This window comes from Tinamus guttatus, unplaced genomic scaffold, assembly GCF_059628265.1.
Source record: "Tinamus guttatus ecotype Peru unplaced genomic scaffold, ASM5962826v1 Tinamus_guttatus_pri_ptg000140l, whole genome shotgun sequence".
NCBI classification, from domain to species: Eukaryota; Metazoa; Chordata; class Aves; order Tinamiformes; family Tinamidae; genus Tinamus; species Tinamus guttatus.
In genome coordinates, this window is record NW_028288674.1 from 407,535 (window position 1) to 420,266 (window position 12,732).

Sequence of the window (12,732 nt, forward strand, 5' to 3'; positions counted from 1 at the left end):
CATCGTCTTTGCCACATACTCCAAATGTTGATCAGAGCAAGTCCTAGATTTGTTTACCCAGAGTTTGAAGGTGAAGAGGCGGTATCTGCTCCCATAGCTGTCCCCGTAACAGTACTTTTCCTGCTCTGTAGTGAGGGAATTTCCTCAGAGTTAACCTGGTTTCTTGGGGTATTTCCCTTTGGGGGCAGGGGGGAGGGAATCAGACCCACTGTTTCAGGCCAAGACTTCATTGCAGGATTTTCTTAGTCTTGCCTGAGCTACTGCTTTGGTTTCAAAGGCGCTGAACCCTTGGCAGGAATCTCAGCGAGGACTGAGTCAGCTGCAGCTGCCTCTCAAAATTACAGGGTACCAACGGGGGCTTTATGAGGCGCTCAGGTTTGGACCCAGCAGCCTTCAGGGCACTGTCTGCTTGGCTGGGCTCCTGCTGCCTCGGGGGTTGCTGGCTCCCGGACCCAGGCATTGGAGGTCACTGCAGATGGGCAGGCGGCCCTGTGCTGAGCAACCGCCAGCGCCTGCGGCCTGGCAAGAGCCACAGGCTATTTCCTGCACGTTCTAAAGGTGGGGTTGCGAGAGCAGAGCCAGAGGGTGGACACATTTGCCTGGTGACTGAAGTTAGAGCGGCTTAGCTCAGCGGGAGGAAGGCAGTGAGGTGAACCTGCAGGAGACTGATGTATGTAGGGTGCATTACAGGCAGAAGCATTTAATTCTGGCCTGCTGAACAGTTTGGCTATTTTATTTTGAATACTTAGGAGATTTCCTCTTTAATCCCTGTCAAGCATGCCACAATTGCTCTGTAGGAAGACTAGCTGTGCCACTGCCATATGAATAAAAGTGCTTTCCTTTGCCTTCTCTCTCTCAATGTGCTAGGGAAGAATTTGTTGAAGCCTATGTGAATTACATCTTCAACCTCTCTATCCATGAGTGGTACATGGCCTTTTCCAGTGGCTTCCTGAAAGTGTGTGGTGGGAAAGTTCTGGAACTCTTCCAGCCCACAGAGCTCAGGGCCATGATAGTTGGCAACAGTAACTACAACTGGGAGGAACTGGAGGAGGTAAACCTTCCGTCTTGCGTTATGTCTCTTCTTTTTTACAAGTACCAGGATGGGGCAGTTGGGTGAGATGGGCACTTGTCTGGCACATGACATGTGATAAATCACAGATGTCTCTTTCTGTACTTGTGATACGCCCTGCCAGCACTCGCATGTAAAGTCCTATCTTGCTGGGCTCTCCTACTCCTAGTAAAACCCAGGGAGGGAATTGGGGATGAGAAGGCACAGGAGAGGAGGCATCCCATGTTTAGGGATGAAGCCTGAAGCTGAAGGGAAATGGCAATATTGGGTCTTTATCCAGAGTAACACTTACTTCAGTGCACAGGGGAAAAAGCAGTGAGCCACAGGCTCCGGACGCAGAGCAAGAGTTGTCTCTTCTCCCAGCACAGAGCTCAGCGAGGTACTTGCTGCGGCCCAGGCTCTGCAGTGGAACTGGCTCTGCGGCGCAGAGCGCACGATCCTGTCCCTGAGTCCCACCTGTGAGCAGGCACCTCGGGTCTCCTCTCTGTGCCTGTTAGTGACTCACGCAGCTGGGAGCGCTTTCTGCTTCCTTGAGCTGCAGTATTGCCCATGACGCGGCTTGTGCTCTGTGTCACGACTGTCTGATGTGGATCTGACATCAGAGACGAGGAGAGACCAGCTCAGGTTTCAACTTAGTCTCTGATTCCTAGTGCCAGGTGAAATGATGTGACTTTCTGGCTTTAACAGAGTGCTGTCTACAAAGGAGACTACACTGCAACACACCCAACAGTGAGGATGTTTTGGGAAACCTTCCATGCATTTCCCTTGGAAAAGAAGAAGAAATTTCTCTGTAAGTATCTTGCAGTGATGCAGGCTGTCTCCTGCAATTGGAAAATCGGGTGTGTGTCTACCCAGCTCCAGGGTCGCTGCACTGTTAGAAACCAAATGACTAGCCCTTGAGTTATCTATTAGATCATCTGCTGCTTTCTCCTCCATTGTTTTTCTCTTTTGTGTTCATTTTCACCCTCAAAATCCCCACATTCTGTCTCTAGCTGCATGTGGCAGCCCTGAGCTGATGTCTGCAGCGCGCGATCCCATGCAGTCTCTTGTAGGGAGTGTGGCCTCTGCACGTGTTGCCAGGTGGTGGATTCAGAACAGTTGTGGGGTGGGGTGTGGGGAAGCTTGTGCACCAGGTAGCAGGGAAACGGGTGAGAGATGGGTGCCCTCCCCATGGCGTCCCTGTGTGGTGGTCCCTGTACAGAGAAGGAGAAGAAACCCCCTGAAATAGCATCCCTGAAACATGCTGAGCCTTCAGCCATTTTTCTGCTGGTGTAGTTCCCCTGTCTCCAGCTGCTTTTCAGAGCATCGCACGCTTCAGGCAAGATGTTGCTTTGGAAAAGGCTGTAGGGTAAAATCCCATTTTTATTGCCCTAGCAAAAAATAACAAATGGCTTCAGAGCAGAGTGAGCTGAACCACAAGCCTGGCAGTGGCTTGTGGCCCTTCCTTCTGACACGAGGTGGACAGGGAGCTGCTGAGCATGTTGGTGCATGGCAGCTGTGAGCGCGGGGTCCAGCACCCGACCTTCCCCCAGGGAGCTGAGCAGAAATCCAGCTGCTGCTGAAGCCTCCCTGCCTTCCAGGACTAAAACCAATCACAAGTAACTGATCAGCACTTCCACGAGATCCCTTTCGATGTCCCTTTGCTTCGAAATTATCGGCCTTTTGGTCCTGCATGCTCTAGCTGGGCAGACTGGCCAAGACCTGCACGTCAGGGCCAGCGATTCTGCAGCGATGGGGTCTGTCCCAGGCCCCGTCGGGCCCGCCCTAACCCACCTGCCTCCCCTCTGTTTTTCCCAGTGTTCCTGACGGGCAGCGACCGCATCCCCATCTATGGCATGTCAAGCCTGCGCATCGTCATCCAGTCCACTGCCAGTGGCGAGCAGTACCTGCCCGTGGCCCACACCTGCTACAACCTGCTGGACCTGCCCAAGTACAGCAGCAAGGAGGTCCTCAGCGCCCGCCTCATCCAGGCCATCGATCACTACGAGGGCTTTAGCTTAGCCTGACTGGTGGGGAAGAGACATGGACACTTGAATACGGAGGGAAGAAACAGTGAGATTGGCTTTATTTTTGTAAGGGAATGCATTGGAACATTTTGGGGAAAAATATAATTAATAGTAATAATAGATACAGATGAGGCAGGGTCTCAGTTAGATGCTGTCAGCATTTTCTGGGATTTCATCAGGGAGAGTCTATTGCTTTGAATTTTATCTAATCCACTGAAGGAAAATCAGTCCAGAGGCATTTTTTGTTGTTTCCCTTTTCACTTTGCACCACTGCCCTCCCAGCAACTCCTTGTAGTTTGATTTTACTGCCCCTGCACACACAGACTTACCCCTCCTTTCGGTCCAGTTTAAATATTTTAATTCTTTGCATTTTTATTCTTTGCATTTTAGGCTATGGTGGGAATTTGGGGTGAAATAGTGAGCTCCTCCTTGAAAAGCTGTGATTTTTCCCTATCCCTTTTCTCCCCATACTTTTTAATGCAAGCTGGTTCTTGCTTGCTTTGAACGCATGCAGCTCCTCTGCCCCTTGGTGGGGCAGGTGGGTCCTGGCCTTGGCCCGTCGTTTGTGACCTCCCAGGACAGAGTGTTGGTTCTGGTGCAGCTCTGCCTTCTTGCCGCAGGCTGCCTCGCCGTGAGTACGTGGCCTGTGGGTTGGCCTGTTTGTCCTCTTTTGTCTCAAATGTTGTTCCCAAACAATGTCTTCTTAAAAAAAGCCCTGTAAAAAAAGTTCCTCTGGCATGGGTGTTGTGTTCAGGCTTTCGGAAGAACAAACTGTACCTATAGTAACGGGTTGCTCAAATTGCCCCTCTATTGTATTGTGAGTCTATGTTGGTAGGTCTGCAAGACAGACAGGGTGGGCTTAGCTGGGTGCTGTTTTCCATCTGAGCAGACGTGTTGTTGCAATGCAAGGAGAGGTGGCTGCTTGTGCCGCTGCTGCCTTGTCCCCAAGTCGTGCGTGCGCGTGCGCATGCCTGCATGCTGGCAAGCTCTCCAGGCTCCTGAGGCCAGAGAAGAAGGGAAGAGCACAAAACTTACCATCACGTATTAACCCTCTCTTTGGAGACTGTTTTTATTTTTGCAGTTGGGATTATTTTCTGGGGTCTAAGCTGTTTCAGAGGAGCCCTTTCACTTGTCAGCTATTTTGCCCAATGAGTGCTGGGGGCCTCTAAAGGACAATCTGTATGAAGTAGATTGGAAATGTACATTAAGAGTTCAATAGGCAAAAGCATGAACTAAATATATCCCATAAGATCAGAGAACCTTTATCCTCTTAACCCCAGTCCCCCATTAAATTAAATTTGAATGATCCCCCATTTTCAAGTCTTGGTGTAAATCTCATTTTAAGCCTATGGTGGTTTTAGAATGGACTTGTTATTAGGACATACAGTATTTATGCACCATGTTCTATATATAATATTGAACTTTGCACCTCATTACAAAAGGTTTTTGGCTTTGTGTTTTATCTCTTTTTTTTTTTTTTTTTTTAAGATAAGCTGGTGGCTACACTGATAGCCTTTCAGCCTCTTTATAATGCAGCATTAAAGACAAAAATACAGTTATATCAAATGTTTATTTTCTATGTGTGTGTACAGAGCTCGGTATTATGCAATAAATCTGATGTCTAATCCAGATAGAACGGTTACCTGTGTGCTGGAGGCCGAGGAGGGGCTGGTGCCGGGTCCCGCCGGGCGCAGGAAGGGCTCTCCCGCACCAGGGCCCTCACCACCCCCCGGCACCCTCGCTGGAGCTGTCCCCACATGCGCCTGGGGGCCACCACACCGGGCACTTGCAAAGTGTCTGGTTTGGGGTGCGTGGAGCCGCTGGGCCCAAACCGGACTTTGGGCTAGGACACGTCACGCCAGTTGCTTCAGGAAGTGGAGGCACTGGGGCTGTCAGCACCGTGAGCTACGTGGGCCTATGGATCCTCCGGCCACGAAAAAAGCAGTAGGTTGGCGTGGTGGTGCCTGCCCAGGTCAGCATCACAGTGGGACGTCATTCATTTATTCTGAATATCCACGTTAATATTAGCACGCTGAGCTAATTATGGCCATAATGCAGTGTTAAGGCCTCAACGTGCCAGAGCATCTGCGAGACGGGCCTTTCTGTATCTTTAGCAGCACTTGTGGATACCCGGCGGTCAGGGGTGGCTGGTAAGGAGGGAACGTGTACATCTGCTCTTCTGGGTTACGTGAGTTTTCAGTTTGTAATTTGTAATTAAAGTTATTTATAATGTAACAGATATTATGTTTGTAATATGCAAATAGAGTCTATGTATATTATATTAAAATATGCAATTAAGCTTTTTTGTGTTATATGAGCAAGCTTGGAAGTGCAGAAAATAAATAAATGAAAACTTGATTGTTGGGGACAAAGTGGGGAGTTTGTCACTTTGGGCCTTTCAGGGTGTGTGATGTCTTTAGATTATATATACTGTGTTACTGTATATACATAGGTACACATACACATGTGCAATATACACCACGAAGGTGTGAGACAATACATGCACAAACCCAAATGTAATTATGCATACTTTTATAGAATATATCCCAGAATATATATCATATGCACACACTTACAAATACATTGGCACCTGTGTGAACGTGCATATGTACATACACACGATGCAGTATATATATATATGTGTGTGTGTGTGTGTGCGTGCACACCCATACCCAGTGCATATTGTGCGTAAGTGCATGTGTGCGCGCGCTTAGATGTAGCTACACATAGGTATGCATTGTATAGATAGCAGAGGTATATAAAGGTATATATATGTGTGTACATTTCGTGTGTTTGTATGGAGGGTATGTATGGTTTTAAACACACCTTTGTATTGTCTAAAAATACAAATGTATGCAGATACACATTTGTATGCAAATACAGCATTTTTGTACACATGCAGCCATGTATGTTCTGTATAAATGTTCATATGCATATGTGTATGCATAGACATGTATCGAATGTACAGTATAAATGGATATGGTAGAGAGCAGGTGTATGCAAATATGTTGGTATATATTGTGCATATACACTTATACAGAGTACAGCTTTACACATACACGTATATCTGCATACGTATGTGTACATATGCATGTCTAGGTGCATACTTAAACATAGTGCACAATATAGTGTGTAATGTGTATGTATATTTATATACATATATACACACATATATGCATGTCTATGGCATATGTGCATAAGTATATATGCAAACTATATATGTGTATATTTTATATATAAGTAGGTGTATATATAAATATAATGTATATTTTAACCATTCAATGGTTAAATGGTTAATGGTGTGTATAATATGTACACAATTATGCACTTACATGTGCATATGTAATATAAATATGCAAGGAAAATGCATAGATATATGTATGCAAATATATGTTGTGTGCATATAGATATATATTGTGCAGGTGTATATACACAATGTATATATGCACACATGTACCTGTCTATCTACATCCATACATGTCCATGTGCAGATATTCTCCCGTGTTTGGGAAGCCTCCTACTGAAATGGTGAGTGCTAAACAAGGATGAGGGGATTAAAAATCGTGCAGGTTATAAATATTCTCTGTGCTGTAGGCCACAAATGTTCATGTCCACGTGGGGGTAAGGAGGAATGCGCATACACGTGGGACTGAGGCTGTTCTAGGACACCTGGTGCCACCATTTGCAGTGGGGCTTTGCAGTAATAGGTAGGGTCTGGAGAGGTGCCTTCTGGCTTCCTTCTGGAAAGATGTGCCAGGTTTAGCCTACAAAAGGGTTAAAGTTTGTCTGGAAAATGGAGGAAGCAGTTTTAAGACTAGGGAGGTTTAGTCCCTATTCGGATTAGCATCAGCAAGGGGGTTCTGGGAGGGAGGGGACATCTTTTAGGGGTGTCTTCAGCCAGAGGGGCATTCTGCTTTGTCCTGGCACTAACGCTGCCCTTGGTCTGCATGCTGTAGACGTGTTACTGGTAGCGCGTTGCTGCTCCTGAAGCCTCTCTGCCTTCCAGGGCCAAAACCAACCACAAGTAACTGATCAGCACTTCCACGAGATCCCTTTTGATGCCCCTTTGTTTTGAAATTATCGGCCTTTTGGTTGGTGAGCAGCATGCCTGGAGCTGATGGATCTGCCCTCAAGGCGGATGCTCTGCATAAGGTATGTGGCAAGGGATGTGGGTAGCCGAAAATTAACCTCACTGCCCAGGTTGCCCTAGGTGCTCCATGAATTATATAGGCTCTGGGCTCGGACATTGCCTAGAAAAGACAAATTTGATTTAATTACAACAAGCAGCAAACACTCCGGTATAGAACATGGAGATGAAGAATTGCCCTGGTTTTAAGCTTTTTTGAAAAAGTACTTCCTCAAAGCATTTAGACAAGCAGTTCTTTAAACGCAGCTCCTTACTGTTTCTGAAGGATTTATTACAGCGACCAAAGATAGCCAGGAAGGGCGAATACCAGGCTGGGTGATAAATACTGACGGCGTTGTTGACACAAGTGATCTCAATGCTTCTGTAAGTGCACAAGTCAAAAAGCTGGTCCAAAAAATACAACCACATCTATCTAACTTTACCTTAAAACAAACAAACAAAAACTTTATCCAACAGCTGTTGGTAAAATTTCCCATGTCCATGTGTTCTCTTTCTTCCAGGTGGAATGGGACATCTGTGGTACCTTCAAGTCATCTACGTAATCAGCCCCGAGAGCGCAGCGCTCAGTGACCTCTCGCTCCCCGCTGGGGATGCGGCCGCAGGGTCTCGGTCGGCAGCGATGGAGGGTGCATGCTGGATGACTCCTTGGTCTGTGCAGCTCAGGAAGGGCAGCAACATGAAGTTGCTGCTCTTGGAGATGGAAGAAGCAGTTGTTGCGACCTCCTTGTCGCAGAGCGGCGCTCCCCTTAGGAGAGCCTTTGCTGCTGTCCTGCTGTCGCTGCTTTTGGGAGTTTGCTTCCCAGCCAGGAAGTGTGGGAGGCTGCAGAAGAGGAAGGAGGTGCCAGCAGCATCTTTGGGGAGCATCTCCTGAACAGCCAGGCGGAGCTGCCTGGGGGAACCGGGGCTGGGAGCAGCTAGGACTGCCCTGTGGGGAATATTAATATCCTGCGGGAGAGTGGGGGTGCCTCCCAGGTGAGAGGTGGGAGAGTGAAGCAGGAGAACTTAGTGCACAGCAATGTGCCTGATGGAACAGAAGTTTAATGTGGTATTAAAATGTTCTTCTGCTTTGTAAAAGCTTCTGTAAGACTCCAAAAAAAATAAGAAAAAAAAGGAAAAGATGAGGAAAACTCTGCTGGTGCTTTTATACACGTCTGAGGAAAACAGTTGTCTCCCGCTGTGAGTGATGTTTGTGAGTGCACGGCCTCACCTTTCTGTTCACGACTGAGCTCCCTCAGACTGAGCCCCAAACTGCACTGCTGGAGCCAGACAGGGCAGGCACCGGGCGTCTGCCCTGCTCCTTCCCTGCAGGCTTTGTCACTCCCCTGATGCTGTCGCGGGGAGCAAGGCAGCTGGGCAGAGCGCCCCGTGCCGCTCCCTGCACTAGCGCTGGGGCAGAGAGGCTGCGGCCTCGGATCTGGCTGGGCACTGTCACTCCGAGCTCCATGCAGCTCAGCCTGTTGCTTCCTGGGCTGTTCCGCCCTGTCTCTCCGTGCACTGGGCTGGCTCCATGTCCTCTGGGAGAGCAAACATGATCCAGGGTTCCCAGCACAGCCCGGGGTGCGGGCTGATGCTGTCCCATGTCTGAGAGCAGCAAGCGAGAAGGAAAACCAGGACATTGTTGCTGAGGGAGTGGGGCGAGCTGGGCCGGTTTCCTTTGCCCTGAGGAGGAAAATGATGCAGTTGGGTGACTGCTCTACCCTGCACTCAGACTTCAGGCTTGCCCAAAGGGACGTCCAGGCTCCCTGCTGCGTCCCATCCTGCACCCTAGACCCCCCTGCAGGGGCCCCAGCGGCTGTTGTGCTGCGGTGCCTTGGGGGCAGGTCGCACAGGCACATGAGTGCTGGGGCCCTGGGTCCCTGTCCCCCACTAAGGCGCACAGGGAGTGTTGGGACCACGCGTGACTGAGGTGACCTGTCCCTGTGCATCCCCCCCGGTGTCTTTCTGATGCAGAACACAACGTTCTCGTCTTCTTGGGTGCCTTTTCCTGGCATCTCGGGCACTGCCGCTCCTTGGAGCTGGGTGATGTCAAAGGGCAGGCGGCAGCGGCGCAGGCCCTGCCCGTGTCTCTCGCGGGTGACACTCGCCCTGGGCCGCGGGGCTTTGTTGGGAGGCGCGAGGCGCGCCCTGCCCGGGGGCACTGGCCGCGCCAGCGGGGCCCGCAGGGGCTGACGAGGCCGCGGGGCTGGGAGCGGCCGCCAGGCGGCGCCGTCGGGGCCCCGTGGGCGCTGCAGCGTCGGTTCCCCAAGCGACCGCCAGGCGGCGCCGTCGTGCGCGGGCGAGTGGCGCTCAGGGGCGGCAGGTGCGGGCGGCGCCGGGCCCGGAACCGCAGCGGCAAATGGAGCCGGGACGAGTACGAGAGTAGCAGGAGGCAACGGAGCTGCGGGTCTGCCGGGAGCGAGTCGGGAGCAGCGAGGCCGGCACGGACGGGCAGAAGCTCCGAGCCAGGGGTAGCGCCGGAGCTGCCGCTCGGAGCGAGGCCCCGGGCCGTAGCCGTCCCCGTGCGGGGCTCCTTCCCGGCAGCGGCAGCCGGGAGCAGCCGGTGCCCCCGGGTCCCGCCGGGGCGGCCCGAGCCCCGCGCGGGGACGGCGAGTGCAGCGGGGCCGGGGCTGGGGCCGGGCGGCGGCGGCCCCGGCCGGGCAGCGCTCGCGGCTCCGGGCAGCGGCACCGAGCGCGGTCCCGGCCGGGCCGGGGCTCAGCCCTGTCCCCGCTCGCGCCCCGCGGCCGTCGCGGAGCCCCGCGCAGCGCTGGAGCCTCCTGAGCGCTGGAGCCGGTGAGTAACGAGCGAGGGGGCTCGGGGCAGGGGGAACCGGGTGTGTGGGGGGCGCCGCGGGGCTCGTGTGCGTTGAGCCTGGCGCGTGGGGGATCCACAGCCACTTTGTGTCACTTCAAGCATTCGTGTGACTGTAGCATAACTTTTGTGTGTAACTGTAAGATAACAAAAACTTCCCTAGTTAAATTTGTTTATATTATAAACATTATGAGAGTCGTAAGTATTGGGTGATGGTGACTCCTGGGTTTCCCTGTGTCACCTCCCTGCTACCTGCTTGTCCTGATTGAGCAGTTACCTTATGAATATTGAATGTGTGTTGCCTCCCTGATGACTAATCCTGCAACAGCTCTGAGCTGGAAGCATTGGCTGAACCTTGAATAAAATGTTGGACTGACCTGATGGTGTCTGCTGGACTTGTCTCTCTCCCCTTCCACTGTTGCACCCACAATGTTCCCACTTGCCAAGATTGTAAATCACTGTCACAACTTGCCTCTTGACATCATCTTTAATAGTTCATCCACATTGAATGATTAGCCCCTGAACAGTTAATTGAATAATTGGTTCATTAACAGTCCCTCCTTGGTACAGTAAAGAGTCCGGTAGTTGCACACATACTGGAAGGGAGGGTCCTCAAGGTGCCTTTCGCTGCATAGCCTGTGTCACGTGCGAAGGTTCGGCCTGGTGCATGGGGCTTCCCTGCCATTGCGGCGCCCACAAATAACAGCCCATAGTCTCCACTGGGGAGCCCAAAGCCACCCCCTAAGCCTGGTGAGGCAGGCCCAGGAAGGCAGCACTAGGGAACAGGCTCCATCCTGCAGCTCGGGGCCTCAGGAAAAGTTCCAGGTGCTGTTTAGGAGCTCAGGGAAGGAGAGAGAGCCCCAAGCAGCCCCTGGAGCCCTCCTGGAGCTCCCCAAGGCAGGATGGAGCACCCTTGCTGAGCAACCCTTGAAGCTTTTTTCAGGTCCACCAGGGCAGAAGTTGCCCCCTCCATCTCAGAGCCCCAAAACACAGGACTGCGCCTCTTGTTTCTGAGACCCAAAACACAGGGCCCAGCCTCCCTTTCTTAGCTCTGACACTACCTCCCAGGCTCTTTTGGAGCCCCAAAAGGCAGCTCCAAAGCAGCTCAGAGGCTGGTGGGAGCCCAGAAAGGAGCCTGAGCCCCCAAAGCCTGGATTTTGCTGCCCATTCTAAAGCCCAGACCTGGCCCTTCTCCTGAGCCTGTCCCCAAGCCCCAGGATTCAGGAACCCCTGACTATGGCCTTTCATGCGGCCTCCAAAAGGCTCTGTGCACACACTGGCCCTGGGGAGCCCTACGGGCTTTCATGTGGCCTCCATGTGCATTGGGCCAGGAGAGCTCTGCAGGGTTTTGTGCGGCCCCCCAGGGCCTCCATGCACACAGGGCCTGGGGGGCCTTATGTGCTTTCATCTGACCACCAGGGGCCTCCGTGTGCACGAGGCCAGGGGGGTGCTAGGGGCTTTTGTGCCGCCTCCCCGTCTGTGCTCACTGGGCTGGGGGGGCCCTATGGGCTTTCATGCACTCCCCTGGGTTTTCCATGCCCACTGGGCTGGAGGCGTCCTAAGGGTTTTCGTTCGGCCTTCCAGGGCCCCTGTGCACACTGGGCCCACGGGGCCCTACAGGCTTTTGTGCGGCCTCCCGGGACCTCCGTGCGTATGGGGCTGGAGGGTCCCTGTGGACTTTGATGCAGCCTCCAAGGGCTTCTGTGTGCACTGAGCCAGGCGGCTGTACAGGCTTTCGTGCGGCCTCTCGGGGCCTCCGTGCACACAGAGTCCAGGGGCCCCTACAGGCTTTCATTCGTCCTACCAGGGCGTCTGTGTGCACTGGGCCAGGGGCGGAACCTATGGACTTAAGTGCAGCCTCCCAGGGCTTTCCAGTGTGCACTGAGCTGGGGGCGTCCTACGCGTTTTCATGCAGCCTCCCATGGCCTTTGTGCGCACTGGGACAGTAGGGCCCTATGGGCTTTCTTGTGGCCTCCCAGCTCACTGAGCTGGGAGGTCCCTATAGAATTTCATCCAAGGACCTCCGTGCGCACTGGGCCGGGGGGACACTACAAACATTCATGCAGCCTCCCGGGCCTCCTTGCGCACTGGTCGGGAACTCCCCTTCGGGCTTTCATGCGGCTGCCTTGGGCCTCCATGCACACTGGGTTGGTAGGGAGGGAACCTACAGGCTTTGGTGCAGCCTTGTGGGGCCTCCATGTGTGCACTGGGCTGGTGGGGCCCCATGTGCTCTCCTTTCAGCCTCCTGGGTCCTTTGTGCACATGGGGCTGTCAGGGCGCTACGGGTTTTTGTGCCACCTCCCAGGGCCTCTGTGTGCAGCGGGCCGGGGGGCCCTACAGGGTTATGTGCGGCCTCCCAGCGTTTTCCATGTGTACTGGCCTGGAAACACCTTATGGGTTTTTGTGTGGCCTCCCCCGAAAGCCAAGTAGTTCTGAGAGTGACTCTTGTAACTACTGCTATGCACACTAGACCAGGGAGCAAACAGAGCTGGGCTGCTGCACGGAACTAAAGGCACAAGGAGCCTAACTCTGACTGCAGCCAAGGCGGGAACAGTAACCTCACTGAGTCCAGCACAATCCCAGAAGATCAGTACAGGACCATCCCAGGGAGATTCCTCAGCACCTGAATTAAAAAAAAAAAAAAAAAAAAAAAAAAAAAAAAAAAAAAAAAAAAAAAAAAAGGGAATGCCCTAAAGAACAACCTGGAACTTGCACTTAAGAA

The 12,732-nt window shown here is 52.4% G+C and overlaps 1 protein-coding gene across 1 annotated transcript in view; it reads left to right on the plus strand.

The window, feature by feature from the left end:
• HERC3 (HECT and RLD domain containing E3 ubiquitin protein ligase 3) overlaps nt 1-3,256 on the plus strand; it is a 41,969-nt gene extending 38,713 nt beyond the window's left edge. The window contains exons 22-24 of the mRNA XM_088521955.1: nt 868-1,051; nt 1,757-1,859; nt 2,867-3,256. Of these exons, the coding sequence (XP_088378081.1) occupies nt 868-1,051; nt 1,757-1,859; nt 2,867-3,075 (496 nt within the window). The 3' untranslated portion in view covers nt 3,076-3,256. The remainder of the gene's footprint in view (nt 1-867; nt 1,052-1,756; nt 1,860-2,866) is intronic.
• Nucleotides 3,257-12,732: the final 9,476 nt, after the last annotated feature.